Raw genomic sequence first — 18378 nt, forward strand, 5'->3', positions numbered from 1 at the left:
GTGGACGGGAGCTTACCAGCATGGGGGGGGGGGAGAGGATGGATGTCTCTCCTGTGTGGGAGGGATAGCACTCCTTTCCTGCTGTTGTGAGGGGAGTAATATGGGTCAGACATATGACATATGACAAAGTGTGGCAAGGGAGGCCCTCACAGCACAGGTGTACTTTATAGTGAGGCTGAGGCTTCCGGTTCCGCTCCGCCTTAATGGAGGCAGCACCCACAGCAGCAGGAGATCATTGGCAAAGGAAGAACAAGGATGATTGAGGGTAATTATCCTTGCAAATTCCTTCCAGGGATGGGGGGGAATGAGCTTCACTTGCAGTTCATCTCGGTACCTGGCTCTCGATCTGGCATGGAATGCGGGGGGGGGGGGGCAGAGAGGCGCTGAGTGGAAAAGCACACCGCCTGTCAAAAACTTTCCAACGCTGCCATTAAGCAGCAGAGGTTCTCCTGTTAATTAGAGCTTAATTGGACTAAAGTACAGGCACGTGCTAGAAGAGGTGAGATCACAAACTGTCGAACAAACCAACTGCAAGAACTCGAGATAAGATTTAATTCAGTGCAAAAGAAGGTGGGGGGAGGGGAGCCTATGGTTTTTTTATCTAAAGTTTTCTTCTCTACATTCATGATTTGGCAATCCTCCTCTGAAGGTTAGTTCAAATTATATTTGTAAAGGTTCACAATAGAAACTTAGAGCTGACTCTTCCCCATCCTTTATTATTTACGAAGTGAACTGAAAAACGCTAAGAGGACTTGGGATTTAATTTAATTGGAAGTATAATTGCTCATATATCTTCAGTTGGAAGGAAGGATGAAAGGAGTCTATGAACTACCAAGGAATTTATAAGGCACAGTGGCATATTGTGCGTTGCCAGCGCCCGAGGCCATGCAGAGGGGTGGTAGGGAGGGAAACAGATGGAGTACAAATGTGCATTCAAGCATCCGTGTCACCCAGGAGATCGCAGCCGCAGATGTAAGAATAGAAGGAGTCGTTCCGTTGTCTGGAGAGGTCACTTCCTGTTTTGCATGGAGATAAAGAACAACACAACTTTTAGAAGGCATCTGAAGGCATCCCTGTATTGGGAAGCTTTTTAAGTTTGACGTTTTATTATATTTTTATGTGTGCTGGAAACATGCCAACAGTAGCTGGGGCAACACAGCCAGATGGATGGGGTATAAATAAAATAAAATAAAATTTGAATGGAGCCCAGCAATGGAAGTGTGCAGCTGTATTGAGGCAGACCAGGTGTTGAAATTTTGTGCCCCTAACAATTTTACGTCCAGGGCAACCACCCCTGTGCCCCCCATACCATACCACTGCTGGTGCAGAGTTGGCAGTGTGCCCAAGTTCCTACTTGTCTTGCCAGAGTGGTGCATGCTCTAGTTATCTCCCGCTAGGACAACTACAATGCGCTCTATGTGGGGCTACCTTTGAAGGTGACCCAGAAACTACAATTAATCCAGAATGCGGCAGCTAGACTGGTGATTGGGACTGGCCGCAGGGACCACATAACACCGGTCCTGCGAGATCTGCATTGGCTCCCAGTACGTTTCCAAGCACAATTCAAAGTGTTGGTGCTGATCTTTAAAGCCCTAAACGGCCTCGGCCCAGTATACCTGAAGGAGCGTCTCCACCCCATCATTCAGCCCGGACACTGAGATCCAGTGCCAAGGGCCTTCTGGCGGTTCCCTCATTGCGAGAAGTGAGGTTACAGGGAACCAGACAGAGGGCCTTCTCGGTAGTGGCGCCCTCCCTGTGGAACACCCTCCCTTCAGATGTGAAGGAAATAAGCTGCTATCCTATCTTTAAAAGACATCTGAAGGCAGCCCTGTTCAGGGAAGTTTTTAATATTTAATGCTGTACTGTTTTTAACATTTGATTGGGAGCCGCCCAGAGCGGCTGGGGAAACTCAGTCAGATGGGTGGGGTATAAATAAATAAATTATTATTATTATTATTATTATTATTATTATTATTATTATTATTACTTGTGTTGTGAGGTCAGGCTGTATTATGCAAAGTGCTTCCTTTTTGTTCAAAGTGCCCTCATGCCAATGTCCCCAAATGTGCGTGACATGACGCCAGGGGCATATTACCTCATGCCAGGCATCCTGCATACAATTTGTGGTCTCCCTGTGTGTGGTTTATATACTGGGAGTGGTGAGGTGTGTGATTAGGTACTGAGCTGCACTGTATCCTATGCTCTGACATGGCGACATGGGCTGCATGGCCATTAACATGGGGGTGGCCGCTGTGATTACCTCACCCCCAAAGTCAAGAGGAAATCTAGGTCTTGGGCTGGTGTAAAGCTCTCTCACTGACAGTGATGTAGCCATGGCTCGAAGGGGTATAGGATCAAGCCAACCTGGTATTGTCCATATAGTTTTAGACTACATCTGGAGGGCACTAGGTTGCCTTGGACGTGGGTGGCGCTGTGGGTTAAACCACAGATCCTAGGACTTGCCGAGCAGAAGGTCAATGGTTCAAATCCCTGTGATGGGGTGATCTCCCGTTGCTCAGTCCCTGCTGCTGTCAACCTAGCAGTTTAAAAGCACATCAAAGTGCAAGTAGATAAATAGGTACCGCTCCAGCGGGAAGGTAAACAGCGTTTCCGTGCGCTGCTCTGGTTCACCAGAAGTGGCTTAGTCATGCTGGCCACATGACCCGGAAGCTGTACTCTGGCTCCCTCGGCCAATAAAGCGAGATGAACACCGTAACCCCAGAGTCAGTCACGACTGGAGCTAATGGTCAGGGGTCCCTTTAGCTTTAGGTTGCCTTAGATCAGGGTTTCCTAGCTGATGTTGGACTACAACTCCCATCATCCCTAGCCAGTAGGACAAGTGGTTATGGATGATGGGAATTGTAATCCAAAAACTGCTGGAGACCCAAGTTTAGATTAGGCTTAGATTCAGCAAAGTGCTCCTCCCCGTGCCACTCCTTTCCTGCTCATGACTCCGCCCTGTCTTAGCTGTTCCGCCAGTGAATATTCACTGCTGTGTCTTGGGCATTCCTCTCATATATTTTGTGTGTGTGGTGGCGGGACCTTTTGCACTCTGCTGATGCTGCAGGGCTTTTGCTGAATCCTGTAGCTCCTCTATCGATGCATTTTCATCGTAGGATTGCTGCCTCAAATCAGTTAAAAATAGGTACCGTATTTTTCGCTCTATAACACGCACCCGACCATAACACGCACGTAGTTTTAAGAGGAGGAAAATCCGTAGGCATGCCATCCGTAGGCATTCCCTCCATAACACACACAGACATTTCCCCTTACTTTCTAGGAGGAAAAAAGTGAGTGTTATGGTGCAAAAAATACGGTATATCACCATATGTTCTTCTTTAAAGCGGCAACGGTTTCCTGGTGTCTAAACAATGCATCCAGGTATATTACGGCTTGGAGAAGAATTTCAAACACACGGCTTGGAGATGAACAAAATCGGAGGTGCATTTCAGACAAATTAAGCGTTGGTTATATCCATATTGACTCAAATGGGAGGGTTATGATTACCTCACCCACTGCAATCCCTGGGATTTAAAAATGCTAAGATTTGATTGGATTACGCGATGTAACAATGCCATTAGCCAGTACGGAGGTAGGATCAGCTAAAAATCCAGTTTTAATATGTGACGAACAAATCACAGAATAACTATTTCAGCCCCGGTGTGGATACAGGTCATACCTACCTTCCAACGGCTATCTAATTCTGTTCTTCTTCTGTGACGGAAAGTTGCAGGATTCTTGTTGTGGCAAGAAAAGAACTCAGTCTGGGTGTGGGGATCTGGAGGCCATGGTTTTCCTATGGGGAAATTTGACACCATCAGATCAGGAGCATATATATCCATGATGTGCAGAAAGAGACACAGATGTGATTTGACAGCAGTAGTTTCCGAAGGTACGCAGCCGAGATCTGGGGGGAAAGAATCCGATAAAATTGCGATGCATTTAGAAAGAGAGTGCCAGGCTTTCTCATACTAGTATAACACCAGCCTGTCTTTCAGTTGTTGAGTGGATGCTACAAGGCCTAAAAATGACCTCACCCTGATGGCATACTCTTCAGGGATCATGTTGCATGGGCTACTTGAACCTACTTTGTCTCCCATGATAGCATTTGTGCAAAAAGATAGCCGTCCTTCCCTCTCTGCTCCCTCCTGCACAAAGCTTGTTGCAGCACTGAAGACATCATGTCTGCTCCATTCTTTTGCATAGGGAAGAGTTTTGGCCTTGCAAACAGAGGAGCTTTGGAGACGAGTCCGTTACGCCTGGGAAAACCTGCAACTTGGGGAAGCCCCTCCTTGAACCGCCCCAGTTTAGAGAGGAGGACCGATGCTTTTTCTGAACCAGGCTGCTCCGAAAAATACACCCACAAATTGGCCTCTTATGCTGCAGTAGCATCCTTGGGAGTTATGACCCGTCTCCCCCCAGCCAGGAGTGTTTCCGTGAAGCTCCTTAGCTGAAAGGTGGAAAGAGGGAAACGTAAATGCACAAAGGAGTTGATCTATGAGGAGGATCAAAACCCTGAAAGCCGGAGCAGGATCTGGCTGTCTCCTTGTGTACTCCTCAGCCTTTTTTATAAGCACCACCGCAGCTTCCCAGGCCAGGCAGGGAAGAGTTAAGAGACCCCAGTCAGTTGAACTCAGTTCCCACCTCCTGGGCTGGGCTAGGGAGCCTTATAAAGCTCACAGCCGGGGTAGAAGGCAGTGGGTTTAGGTGGAGCTCAGCAGCAGCAGAGAGGAGCTTGGAGACTGCCCTGCTGCCGCTGCGCACCGCACCTCCACCGCCGTCCTGCCTCACCATGTGGGAGGCGCGTTCCTCCTCCTTCTGGAGGGCTGTCTTTGCCGAGTTCTTCGGCACCATGTTCTATGTCTTTTTCGGCCTGGGGGCCTCGCTACGCTGGGTGGTCGGCCCCCTGAACGTTCTGCTGGTGGCCTTGGCTTTCGGCTTGGTGGCGGCCACCATGGTGCAGTCTCTAGGCCACGTGAGCGGAGCGCACATCAACCCAGCCGTCACCATGGCCTTCCTGCTGGGCTCACAGCTCTCCCTGTTCCGCGCCGTCTTCTACATGGTTGCCCAGCTGCTGGGAGGAGTGGCCGGCGCAGCCGTGCTTTACGGAGTCACGCCAGCAGCGTTGCGGGGTAACCTGGCACTCAACACGGTAACTGGATCATGCAGAGGGTGTTTGAGGAGGGTGGCACCCCTATAATCTAAACATCCACAAGGTCGTATTGCTGCATGCGAGAGCTCCACTGAAGGATTGCATAGTGGGGGGTTTTTAATTCTGAGTTATTAGGGGCAATCCCAGGGTTGCTAGAAGGAGGAGAGGGATTCTTAACATCTCATAAGGAGTCTTGAGTCCCAAGATCTAGGAAGAATACAACCCACTAGCATAGGGCCTGGAGCCGGACTCTACATGCATTTGTGGGAGATGCAGGAGACATTTGTCTCAGCTGTTATCTTTGATTGACAGCTCATCAACATGACTTTGGCTTCATAACTGGGTAGCACCCAGATGGCAGAAGATTATCTGAATGCATAGCCGTGTGTGTGTGTGTGTGTGTGTGTGTGTGTGTGTGTACTGTGAGGAAAGTGAGCAGGATCACAAAGGAATGCGAGAGAGGAATATTTGAGGATGATTGTGTGATGAGATTTAATAATGGGATTTAATAAGTGTCAGCTTGGGCTATACGTAGGTTTTCCACGCATCAAGCTAACAAACGCCTTTGTGGCTTCTGCCAGCTGGATGAGCGCCATGCATGTGAACGTTGTTAACTGCCAGACAGAATGCAGAAGAGCAATCTTGCAGCCAATAAAGGTTTTATGTTTGCATTATATATTGATTTAAGAAAAAAGGCGACTTAACCTTTAGGCATGAAAAGGCCTGCGATCTGTTGAAGCCCACACCTAACTAATCTGCTGGTTTTATAATGGTTCTATCTTTATTTCAAGATCAAGCATAACTTAGCTTCTTGGGAGGATGTCTTGTCGATTGTAGCTCACAAGCTGCCCAATCCTAAATTTGTTTAGTTAGTCAGAAGCATGTCCTGCTGAGTTAAACAGGATTTGCACTGCGGTAGGTTTTCATAAAATTTAAGCCTGTGCCCGTAATGAACACCTCCCATTGTTTCATGGGCTGTGGGTTGTTCCTCTCAGAACTCCCTCAACCACATGTGATCTGATAGCTCAGTTCATTCTCCTAACAGAACAGTTTAAAGGAACCAAGAATTACTAGTTGCTTTTTCGGCATCCGTCTGTCTCGGGACCCAATGGAGGAGTGTGGTACATTTTAGGTAATAATCGACTACATGACGTTTCCTTTATGGGGTTGACAGCAGAACTGCCAAAGAAGCTGGCAAATGACCATAGCTGAAATTTAAATTTTCCAAATCAATTTTGTGTCAAGAGTCCTTCTCCTTACTTAAATTTAGATGCTTCCACCTCAGAGATGTTGGTTTGATGCCAGATGTTCAGATTTGTTGCTCTGCCAGTTGGTGTGATTTAGGCTTCCCTAGAAACATGTCTGGGTTGTCAGAATTTACACTTCCTTCAGAAATTATCTGAATCTGTTCTAGGCCAATCTAAAGGATTTTGGCTCTTTTTGTGTTTTTTTTAATGCAGTGCTTCACAGCTTCAGCTGGAGACATTTACCGTATTTTTTGCTCTATGACTCACCTTTTCCCTCCTAAAAAGTAAGGGGAAATGTGTGTGCGTCTTATGGAGCGAGTGCAGGCTGCGCAGCTATCCCAGAAGCCAGAACAGCAAGAGGGATCGCTGCTTTCACTGCGCAGCGATCCCTCTTGCTGTTCTGGCTTCTGAGATTCAGAATATTTTTTTTCTTGTTTTCCTCCTCCAAAAACTAGGTGCGTCTTGTGGTCTGGTGCGTCTTATAGAGCGAAAAATACGGTAATTCAAGTAGGGATGTGATGAAGTTTGGGATAACTGAGCGAAAGACATCAAGAACTGGTACCTACGCTTAAAATAGGCTAGCTTAAATTTTTGTCAACTCATTGATTAAGAAAGCGAAAGCATCTAGAGCAACAAAGATAAAGAGAAAATAAAAAAATTCCTTCCAGTAGCACCTTAAAGACCAACTAAGTTAGTTCTTGGTATGAGCTTTCGTGTGCATGCACACTTCTTCAGATACGTGCATGCACACGAAAGCTCATACCAAGAACTAACTTAGTTGGTCTTTAAGGTGCTACTGGAAGGAATTTTTTTATTTTGACTATGGCAGACCAACACGGCTACCTATCTGTAAAGATAAAGAGATGAGTCTAGGGATTTAAGACCTACCAACACCCCCCCCCCATAACGTAAGAGTGTGTATACAAACAAAAAATTAACATTTGCAGAGTATTTTTTCTCCACTAGGTTGAACCTATCTTCCCCCAAGCTTTGTTGCACGAAGGTTGGATATAAATTCCCAATGGAGATGCAGTCATAGTTTCAAATTCCCTTTTTCTCCAGGGAGTCTGCTGGTTGTTTAAAAGAAATAGAATGCTTAGCCAAACACTTGTTGGGTGGATTGAAGGAGAAACAGCACGTTCAGCGCTAGCACCCAGAGCCTGGGGCAACTGCTAGACAGGGACCACCACTAACACCCCCCCTCAGAGGGTGAGGGGGGGCAAAACACTTTATTTTTCATGGTCCTGTAAGGTCAGTGGCACCAAGTGCCTAACTCTAGCTGCCATTTAAATTTCCCACAATGCCCATGGTGGACATGACGGAAAAATAAAACCAAGGTCCAACCCAGGCTTGACAGATAATTCAAAGCAGTCCTAGCCTTCTTAGCTAGGGCAGGGCAGGGGGGGCAGGGAATTGGGCTTGTGGGTTTATTTAAGTGCCCCCTTACCCCCCCGGCAAATCATTGAAGGATGGAGGATGATGAGAAAATTGAAGAGAGATACAGTGGTAGCTCGGGTTATAGATGCTCCAGGTTACAGATGCTTCAGGTTACAGACTCCACTAACCCAGAAATAGTACCTTGGGTTAAGAACTTTGCTTCAGGATGAGAACAGAAATCGCGTGGCGGCGGCGCAGTGGCAGCGGGAGGCCCCATTAGCTAAAGTGGTACCTCAGTTTCAGGTTAAGAACGGATCTCCAGAACGAACTAAGTTCTTAACCTGAGGTACCACTGTATTTAGGCTTATGTTGCCTGTCAGGGAATTGACATCGGAGCTAGAGGCGGAGGGAAGGCTCTCAAATGATGCTGGAGAAGGGCCCAGCAGGGAGAGAGGCAGCTCCGCAGATGGGGAAGCAAATCAGCACAACACCAGGGATAAAGGGGGGCAGATGGGGGAATCGGCGAGAGGGCTCCAGGACTCTTCACCGGACACCAGCGGGGAGAGCACGGGTCCTCCGCTACCCACGCCCTCCCTGCGCAGAAGACTTCCGCGTAGGGACAGTAGGAGGAGACTTGGCGTCAAACAACTTTTATGTTGGAAAAGGTTTAAGAAACGCCCACTGACGGATTCTGCTAGCGACTGAGGCAGCCACGAAGTGAAGGGCTGCCCAGACTGAAAGGTTTAACAAGGCAACACTGCCAGGAGTGGCGGTAACTTACGCACGAGCAACCCCACGCCCATTACATTGCCCTTAGCCTAATTCCAAGCAGGCAGCAAGGTGGGTGGGGTGGGGTGGTTAAAAGAGAGACAAAAATGGGGGGGGGTGTCTCTGCCACTTCTTTTGCGCTCTGGTTTCTACAGATGGCTTTAGTTTTCCCCTGACAGATCACAGGAGGAAAAGTTCCCAATTCCTGCTGCAGCACATAGCTCGGCACACTTGCTAAATTAATTTCAAGGGAGGCAGTGTGGTGTAGTGGTTGGACCAGAACCTATCATTACTCGAGCCACAAAGCTCAGGAGACAACACTTGCTTGCAGCCACCCTATCTCCTCTTCTTTTTTCTTTCTTTGTCTTTTTATTATTAGCAAATTCAGACATACATAACCAATGAAAAAACATACAGAAAAAGAAGAGAAAAAGAAAAAGAAGGGGGCAGAAAAAAGGAAAATAAAGAAAAAATAACTATATCAAAATGACACCTTAAACAATAAGAATACCTATCTACTGATAAGTACTGTTTAATATAATTCAAACCTATATTGATATTTATTGTATAGCCTAACCTTCAGTTTGGATTGAATCCCTTTACCATTTATTATGTTATTGACTTCCTTCTGCCTCTTTATGGTTTCGGTTCAAGTTTTCCTGTTTTATACCCCGTGTTTAATTATTTATCCTCATCTTGGAATGAATAAAAAATATTTCCCTATTTGCAGAGTTATTCAAAGCACAGCCAAGTCTTAATATTGGAACCTTGTTTCATCAAATACTTGCTAAAACATCCCCATTCTTTTTTGACTTTGTCTGTTGATTTATTGACTCTGTAATTTTTGCGAGTTCCAAGTACTCACATATTTTTAGCTGCCATTCATCTCTTGATGAGATATCTACTCTCTCTCTTCTTAGTCTATCCCACAGGGTGGAGATTAGTCTGAACTTCTTGGAATAAGATGGAATACATGTATATAACATAATATCACTCTTTGTCTGAAGGCATTCCTATCTGCTCCCTGCTTTTTCCACACAGTGGTCTCAATTTGCACAGGTTGTTTTATAGTGGGGATGTGTGTGTTCTTAGGAGTTTGTGGGTGCCAAACTCCCCTGTGGATGCCAGACTCCCTGTGTTATGAGTTTCAGGCTCCCTCATGTTATTAGTTTTTGGGTGCCCAGACACTGAACCTCTAGATTGAGCAATTGTTAAAATATTAAGCTGGGCTAGTTTCCTGATGAGGAAATTGCCTGTGGTGATGGGCCATTAGGAAAGCTCTGTGCCAGATGGCAAATAGGAAGGGGCCCTCCCTCAACTCAGAGTTAGTTAGAAGACAAAAGCCAAAGTTTAGAGGCTTTAGAGTTGGCTGGGATGTGACCTGGAGGATAAAGGTTGCAGTCTGGTAAAGGCGGCAAGCTGGAAAGCCGTGGCTAATTTCTGTCCTGAAGCCACGGCTGCAGCTATGGGAGAAGCAAGACTGTCTTGGGGTGCCAGTCCTATGAACCCCTCCAACATAGGCTCATGTTGTATATATGTGTAAATAAACCATATATCATAAAGACACCACAGTCTCCTCTGTGCCTTATTTCCCAAAGGAAACACGAATCCTGGGTAAACATGCCTGGAACCCCTGGAATCTTGCATTGCTCAGAAATTGGGGTGGCTTGCATCAATGTTGTCCTACTTTTGTGAGGGTATGAAGGGCTGGTGGTCAAATTAGACGGCCTTTTTGGGGGGTACCCACTAGCTGAATTATTCTGTATTTGCCTAGGGTGTTAAACCTAACCCAGAGTTATTCATACAGCCCTTGAAGAATAAAAGCATATCATCATTAATGCATTTTAAGCAAGTAAAATAGTGTCTTAAACTATGTGGACTCTCACACTAATTGGAGTCTGAAGCTGAGAGACAGCGTCATGACTTGCACCTTTGCTTGGGCTTATGGTATACAGTAGTACCTCAGGTTACATACGCTTCAGGTTACAGACTCCGCTAACCCAGAAATATTACCTCGGGTTAAGTACTTTGCTTCAGGATGAGAGCAGAAATCGTGCTCCAGCGGCGCGGCGGCAGCAGGAGGCCCAGTTAGCTAAAGTACGGACCTCCGGAACAAATTAAGTACTTAACCTGAGGTACCACTGTATACCTGAGACTTGTTGGGTAGGATTCTGTCACCACTCAGTTCTGGAAGGAACTGGAGAGAGACCAGCCACACTTATGAATGAGACTGGCATGTCTTTATATCAGTAGACCAGATCAAGTCAGTAATATTCCCTGGTACCCACAAAGGCTTCCTGCTCACACTTGCTCATAAGTCTGAGCATGCCAGGGACTCTGTTCAGGCTTCCTGGTGCTTTTTTTAACCTACTTTTCTCCCTTACCTCCCTTCACTTCTGTTGCCTCGGTCAACTCCTTGCACCACTGGCACCAAGTCTGACAGACCGACCTCTGCATTGCCACCTGGTAAATGCTTTGCCCAAATCTCTACATCCAACTTTTGATTAGCTCCATAAATATTTGCTAGGCATGGAAAAGATGCCGTGAGAGTTGCCTTCGGTATTGTAAACGGCAAAGTTCTGGACGCCATGTAAATAAGCTTATTGTATGATCAGAACAGTAGCAGAGGAAGGAATGAGGTGTGGGCTTCTGTCGTTTCCTCATGGTTCTGTCCTTCTTTGTGTCTCCCTGATTTCAGATACACCCCAGTGTAAATGTAAGCCAAGCTACAGTCGTGGAGATCTTCCTGACCTTACAGTTTGTCCTCTGCATCTTCGCCACCTATGACGAGAGACGTAACGGGCGCATGGGATCTGTAGCGTTGGCTGTGGGATTCTCCCTCACTCTTGGACACCTCTTTGGGGTAATGACTCTGTGAAGGATGCACAGATGTGGTAACAGATGTAGCCTATTTGCACAGATTACCTTCATATTAGCCATGCGTACTTCTATCTTGGTTTTGTGAACAGCCCCACACATAGCGCTGTGCTGCCCTTCCCCATAGCTTTCAACTTACAGATTTGAAAATAAGGGACCAGCAGCCTCGAAAATAAGGGGTCAGCAGCCAAAATAAGGGATTTTGCTTAGCTTATGAGTTCCATCGGCCCTTCCCCACCCGAGAGGGAGGGGGAGAGACTCTCGCCCACGCCACCCGCAAGCCCGGCATGAGGTGGTTGCGGCGGTGCCGCGGCCGCTGAAGTGCCGCCCTTCTGCGTCCCTCCCCATCCCCTCCTCTTCCTCCTCCCTCAGGCCGCCTCCTCCGGCTTCCTCTGGCAGCGCTGCAGAAGTCTCGCAAGAGAGGGGCTGCCTGCCCGCCTGCTGCCACCCATCTCCTCACGACGCGCCCCTGAGGGGGAAAAGGGAGAGACGGAGATGCGGCAGCTCGTGCGCTCGCTCTCTCGAGGCGGAGGACCCCGAGCCGCTGCTTCCCTCCCGAGCCGGGCGAGCATGAAACCCGGGAAATTTAAGGGACATCATCAATCCGGGACAGCAGCGGGACACGGTGCTGGGATAAGGGAGTTTCCCGCCAAATAAGGGACGGTTGACAGCTATGCCCTCCCCATGCTTTAGCAGAAACCCACTTTCCCATCAGTTTGCAGTGCAACAGATCATGTTGGCTCCCTTGCTGCCGAGATTCCGGGGGCCTTTTCGCATGTGATCAAAAGGATTTCCCAATTTCAGAGTGGCCATATATGGGAGTACAAATAGAGCAATACTGTGACATTCAGAGTGAATCACAGCTGCTGGAAAAAGGGAAATATTATGGTGTTTGTCGACCATCCATATCACTGCATTTTAGCAGAGGATGTGACAGAAAGCTACGGAATCATATATAAATCCCACCAAGCCTTTAGCTGGAATGGGGAATAAATTCAATTCGATTCACATTTAAAGGCAAACACACATAATTTGCACTTTCTAAAATAATATGCAAACTGAAATGTAGCCGTCCTTCAAAATGTGCAGTTCTCATAATTTTGCAATGAAGTTCTCTTTCCTAGTAATGTGTACAAATATGTATATCCTGGGGGTAGTGTTTGCATTGAAATGTACACACTAGTGAAAAAAAAACATACAAAATGGCATTATATTCAGGAAACTTGCTTTGCAAAAATGTCTGCGTTGGGCAAAATTTGCACTAAAATGTGGACAAAGTTCATTGAAGACACTAAAACCAACCAACCAACCAACCAGAAACTGATGTGCAAGAACTGACTTAAAGACTAAGAAAATGAGACACTGAAATTGACAGCTTGGTCCGGAGTCAGCCTTTAGAAAAGAAATTGGACCTGCTTGGGGTCCAGGGACATGGGGGTGCCTTATATACAGGGGGGAAACAGTTTCTCCATTCTAACCTTACTGTCTTGCAGATGTACTTCACAGGAGCTGGCATGAATCCTGCCCGATCCTTCGCCCCTGCTGTTATCACCCGCAATTTCACCAACCACTGGGTAAGGAGAGGGTTTGGGGGTAAGAAATTAGGCTTATTCATAATCAGGTGTATAACAACGTATCAAGCTAAGGGTTGCGGAGAAAGTTCTGAGCTGTTCAGGCCAGATTCCTCCAAGGCTTTATTTCACATATTCTAAAGACACCCCTCTTACCCAGCCAGATGGGCGGAGTGTGAATAAATAACTATATTATTATTATTATTATTATTATTATTATTATTATTATACCTCTCCCTGAAAATTCATCCTTCACAAAGGCAGTGCTGAGCAGTAGTAGATCTCTGCAGATGCAAAGCTCAGATTGGAGACGGGTTCAATTATTGTGTCTGGCTCAAAGGAGTATTTGGGTCAATGGTGACGTGGAAGCACCCTAGAACTCAGTGTCACCCCAGATAAAATGAAGATAACCCAAGCAGAAGATTCCCATGTCAATACCTTCATAGGGGAGCAGGTTATGGTGCCCCATGAATAATTTTAAACACAGTTGCCAATACTTAAAATAATACAAAGCTCTGAAGTGTCTGCCCTTAGTCTGTGCCAACTTTGTACCAGCTATTTTTCCTGGTTATATGCACTAATTAGGAGGACATCCTGGAATAGCTGGTGCAGCCCTAAACTAATATTGGGTGGTATCCATCATGTTTGTTCCTTCAAGGTTTCTGGAGAACTTGAAATAATTCTTCTACGTCTCTTTGCACATGTATATTAGACCCAAGAGCAATAATCCCAGGACCAGGAGGTACAAATAGAGGAGAAAGGAATTTGCCAACAGTATTGGTGCAGACATTTCCTTAGGAGAGAGACAGGCAATAATTCTTAAGAGAGTTGACATCATATATACATTGTTATGAGGAAAAAAACCTGCTCCTTTTCTCTTATGGGGTACCCAAGAGGCCATACAGAGTCCTTTTGTAGGTTCTCTATCGGTAGGAGAAAATAACAGAGACCAACCAGAGAAGATTGAGAAGCAAAGCAGCTAGTAAGCCTGATATTTAATTAAAGCTGTTGAAATAGGGTGCTCCCCCCCCACACACACATGGGGGGGGGGGAGGGACCCTCAGCCATGTGCGCAAGCCCTTATATATACATTTTAAATTGCCCGCCCTGGAGTCCAAAACCACCCCCAGAAACATCATACATACATCACAGAAGGGGTGTGGCCAAAAACCACCCCCTTAATACATCAGAGAAGAGGCGGAAATCTGGGTGTGTTGTTTCTTCCTGTCTGCCAGGTTACCTGATTACCCGGGCATCCTGGCCACTCTTTTGTTATGATAACTACTCAATCCCTGAACCCAGGTCACAAGTCACAGGTTCACACCCTATTCATATCTTAAATGTGCCCTTAAGACAGGATTTGTGAAAGAGGCGTTGGGGAGATTTCACGTTTCCTTTGACCTTGCAGAGAAATATTTGAGGTCATTTTGGGAGAGAGAAAATGGTTTCAGGACTTTTCTGTGGGCTTCAGACATGTGGTTTACACATTTGTATGTGTTTGCTTGGTACATTTAGGAACATCTATGAAATAAACTCGGAGTCGAGAGTGGATTTCATGCTCTTTATTCAGCTCATAGTGGTGAGGAGGAACGGAAGTTCCCCCAGAATGTCTGCTTTATATACATTATTTACACAATGGGCCCCATGTGATTGGTTAATTCCGGGATTCACCTGTAGGCCAATCAGGTTGCAGATTCACTTCCACCTGGAGCTGGATTGGGTGGCTCCTGTGGACCAATCAGACTGCTGCATTCTGGATCCTATTCAACTCTGTACATAACAATCTATCTTATATGTATAAGACCTTCAAATTCTTATAACAAGATGCAGCCTATTCATTTGCCTCATGGTCACCTCTGCTGTGGAAACAATATGGGTTGCTAATATTCTCTACTTTAGAGACTGTGAGGTCATTCCTTTTGAATACACACCAATGTAAAAGTCCCCTTTGTGTAATAAAGGGTGAAGCAGGTGAAAATGTTTTGTTTTGTTCCCCCCACACAATCCTTCTGAAATTTGAAGTGGTGTTGCTTCCAAACTCCACCACCTTGCTCTGCCAGCTTTGTAACTGTTATGTACTGAAGTTCTCACCCTGGGCCAGCAGGGGGATACTGTAGATAGTTCAGCAGCTTCCGAGGCTGCGGCCTCCTCAATGGCTTTCTGCAGCGTGAGGTCTGGCTTGGCGAGGAGACACCGTTGCAGACGGATGTCTCGGACCCCACAGACGGTTCGATTCATCAGGGTATCGTCTAAGTCTCGGAACTCGCAGTGCATTGCAGCCTGTCGGAGGGCGGTGGTGTAGTTGTTGACTGACTCCCCCTCTGCCTGGTTCCGGTGGTAGAACGCATGGCGGGCAGCAATCCTGGATGGCTTTGGCGCGTAGTGGTTGCGGAGCTTCTCTTTAATCATGTCCCATGGTGCTGCCTGGACTGCTACAGGTGCAACCAATGCTCGGGCCGTCTCAAACACCTCAGGCCCACAGAGGCTGAGGAATAGGCCCCGCTTCTGCTCCTGTGATACTTCCGTCAGCTTGTTGGCTTGGAGGTAGCAGTCGAACCGGGCGAGGTAGGAGTCCCATGATTCAGAGGCTGGGGCAAACGGCGGTAGAGGCACGAGTGAAGCCATGGTTCCGATGCCGACGTGGAGGCGATGGATGGAACACAGTGCTCTAGCCAGAACGGTCAGCTCTGAATTGGTTCTGCTCCGTGATTTCGCTCAGTGATTCAGCTCAGCTCAGAGAGTGGCCACATCTGGCTGTGCTCTGGTGTCCATCAATCCCATCCTCGTCGCCAGTGTTAAGTTGTGGGTGAACATATCAGACGACACAGTGATTCTCCAAACAGCTCTTGTTTATTCACAGGCCAGAACAGAACTGAACTGAAGGGTTCAGCCAGCCTGCTTATATAGAGCTCCAGTACAACGTAACTGTAACAACTTTCTGTAACTATCCAATCAGTGAACGTCAATCTCAATCCCTTATTTGCATATGTGGACCTGAACTATCTACAGTATCCCCATGCTGGCCCAGGGTGGGAACTTCCGTACATAATAGTAACTGAAGCTCAAGAAAAGTTATAAGCCTCTCCTGTGTCTCACCGCTCCTCCTTTCTCTGTGCTTCCTCCTCTACTTTCTAGGTGTATTGGGTTGGACCAATTGTTGGCGGTGTGATGGGCGGCTTCCTCTACGACTTCATCCTCTTCCCCCGGATGCGCGGGGTCAAAGAGCGTATGTCTGTCCTCAAAGGCGACCGGCCAGCTGAAACCAGCGCCCTGCCAGAGCCTCCTGGGGAACCCGTTGAGTTGAAGACGCAAGCGCTATAAGCAGTGACCTTAGGGTGACAAAACCACAGCACACACACACACCCCTCCTCTGGGGAGAGAGGGGGCAGAAACAACTGGCCCAGTATACAGACTGTTATTGCTCCTGGCCAGTAGGAAGCGGTGACTTAGGAGACACAGATCCAAAGGGACAGTTTGTTATCCGGTCTCTCTCTCTTTCTCTCTCTTTTCAAACAAACGGGACGATGGAATGGGGAGAGCGGGTGGGTGGGGGAGATGGTGTCATTGCCTGATTTTTAAACACTTTCTTTTGCGGTGAGAAATCTTGAAAAACGGCTTGAGGGGGAAAGGTGTAGGAGAACAATTCCTCCTGATCTCCCTGTTTGAATTCCTGCAAAACTCCAGAGTTGCTTCTATATGTGTGTGTGTGTGTGTGTGTGTGTGTGTGTGTGTGTGTGTAACTGGACATGCGGAGTCCTTGCCACTTAGTGCTGGGTGTATGCATGAATGAGTGTGTGTGTGTGTGTACATATAAATATATATATACATATATATATAGGAAGGCATTGAACAACATCTATTCCCTTCACATCTCTCCATTTAAGGCCCCCACTGCCCCAACTGTGTTCTGCTGCTAACTTTCTTGGAGACAGTTCATCTAGTGTAGGATTGAGAGGCCAATTCGGGCTCCTTTGTGCTTTGTCACAGCCTCCTTTCACTTCCCTCCCTGCTCTGATCTGGTCCCCATCTCATCTCTGTGGGCTTATGCCAATAATAATAATAATAATAATAATAATAATAATAATAATAATAATAATTTTTTATTTATATCCCACCCTCCCCAGCCGAAGCCGGGCTCAGGGTGGCTAACAATAATAAAATAATGCAACGTTCTAAAATCATTTCATTAAAAAATTACTTCAAATCAAATGGATGGCAAACATTGGGCTAGAGTTCTGTGAAGATTGCCAAAGGAGGGAGTCAGGCTGTGCCCTGGCCAAAGGCTTGGTGGAACAGCTCTGTCTTGCAGGCCCTACGGAAAGATGTAAAGTCCCGCAGGGCCCTAATCTCTTGTGACAGAGCATTCCACCAGATCGGAGCCACAGCCAAAAAAGCCCTGGCTCTGGTTGAGGCCAGCCTAACCTCTCTGTGGCCCGGGATCTCCAAGATGTTTTTGTTTGAAGACCGTAAGGTCCTCTATGGAACATACCAGGAGAGGTGGTCCCATAGGTATGAGGGCTTTAAAGGTTAAAACCAGCACCTTAAACCTGATCCTGTACTCCACCAGGAGCCAGTGCAGCTGGTATAGCACTGGGTGAATGTGATCCCGCAGCGAGGACCCCGTAAGGAGTCTCGCTGTGGCATTCTGCACCCGCTGGAGTTTCTGGGTCAGTCTCAAGGGCAGCCCCACGTAGATCGAGTTACAATAATCCAGTCTGGAAGTGACCGTCACGTGGATCACAGTGGCAAGGCATAAAGGCTTGGCTCAAGAAGGGATTAGGGGAGGAAAGCAGCAGGTGAAAGGGAGAGAGCGGAGGCCGAGAAGCAGTGCTTTGACCACCAAGTGAGATCATGGCTGAGGTGACATTTGAACTGGAGGCGTTCCGGCTCATACTCTCAGCCGTTGTACAGCTTCCCCTCTCTGACATCTCCCTCCATTGCTGCTTCCAGACATTTTGGGAGGAAGTGTGGACAAAAGGCATTTTGCAGGTTGTATGTTGCCTGCTTCTGGGTATTTTACACTGATCTTCCTGGCTTTGTTGATCTTCAAGCAACAGGAGACGGAAGGTTCTCCACTGTGTAAGCTTGGTTCTGTGTACTCTTTAAATATATAAGCAGTGTGCTATGAGCACTCAGGCAAGTTCCTCAAAGATGAAGGACATGGCTGGAATTGCAAGACCCTGCCTTGAAGGCAATTCTAGAAATCCTGCATTTTCTGTTCTCCATGCGCAGTCGCTTTTGACATCATTTCACGTCCCTTTCCTCATCTTCCTCAAGGAGACTGTATGCCATCTTCCCTTGCTCATGGTATCCCGTGAGATTTCTGCTTGGAGAGTGAAAGCATATATATATAAAGGCATGGAGGCTTCCTTTAATTTAATTTAAT

The 18378-nt window shown here is 46.9% G+C and overlaps 1 protein-coding gene across 1 annotated transcript; it reads left to right on the forward strand.

The window, feature by feature from the left end:
• The first annotated feature begins 4719 nt into the window (after nucleotides 1-4719).
• MIP (major intrinsic protein of lens fiber) lies at nucleotides 4720-16510 on the forward strand. The gene is made up of 4 exons (XM_081181551.1): nucleotides 4720-5152; nucleotides 11243-11407; nucleotides 12915-12995; nucleotides 16128-16510. The coding sequence occupies exons 1-4, from the start codon at nucleotides 4793-4795 to the stop codon at nucleotides 16311-16313; spliced, it is 792 nt and encodes a 263-aa protein (XP_081037677.1). The 5' UTR covers nucleotides 4720-4792; the 3' UTR covers nucleotides 16314-16510.
• The last annotated feature ends 1868 nt before the right edge of the window (nucleotides 16511-18378 follow it).

The sequence above is a fragment of the Podarcis bocagei genome, assembly GCF_964188305.1.
Source record: "Podarcis bocagei genome assembly, chromosome: 2".
Taxonomy (NCBI): Eukaryota; Metazoa; Chordata; class Lepidosauria; order Squamata; family Lacertidae; genus Podarcis; species Podarcis bocagei.

Bases quoted from the DNA above. Each gene is read 5' to 3' on its own strand.
- MIP (XM_081181551.1), top strand. From the start codon at position 4,793: ATGTGGGAGGCGCGTTCCTCCTCCTTCTGGAGGGCTGTCTTTGCCGAG. The intron at 5,153-11,242 runs GTAACTGGATCA...CCCTGATTTCAG, and splicing joins GTAACCTGGCACTCAACACG to ATACACCCCAGTGTAAATGT. The intron at 12,996-16,127 runs GTAAGGAGAGGG...TCTACTTTCTAG, and splicing joins GCAATTTCACCAACCACTGG to GTGTATTGGGTTGGACCAAT.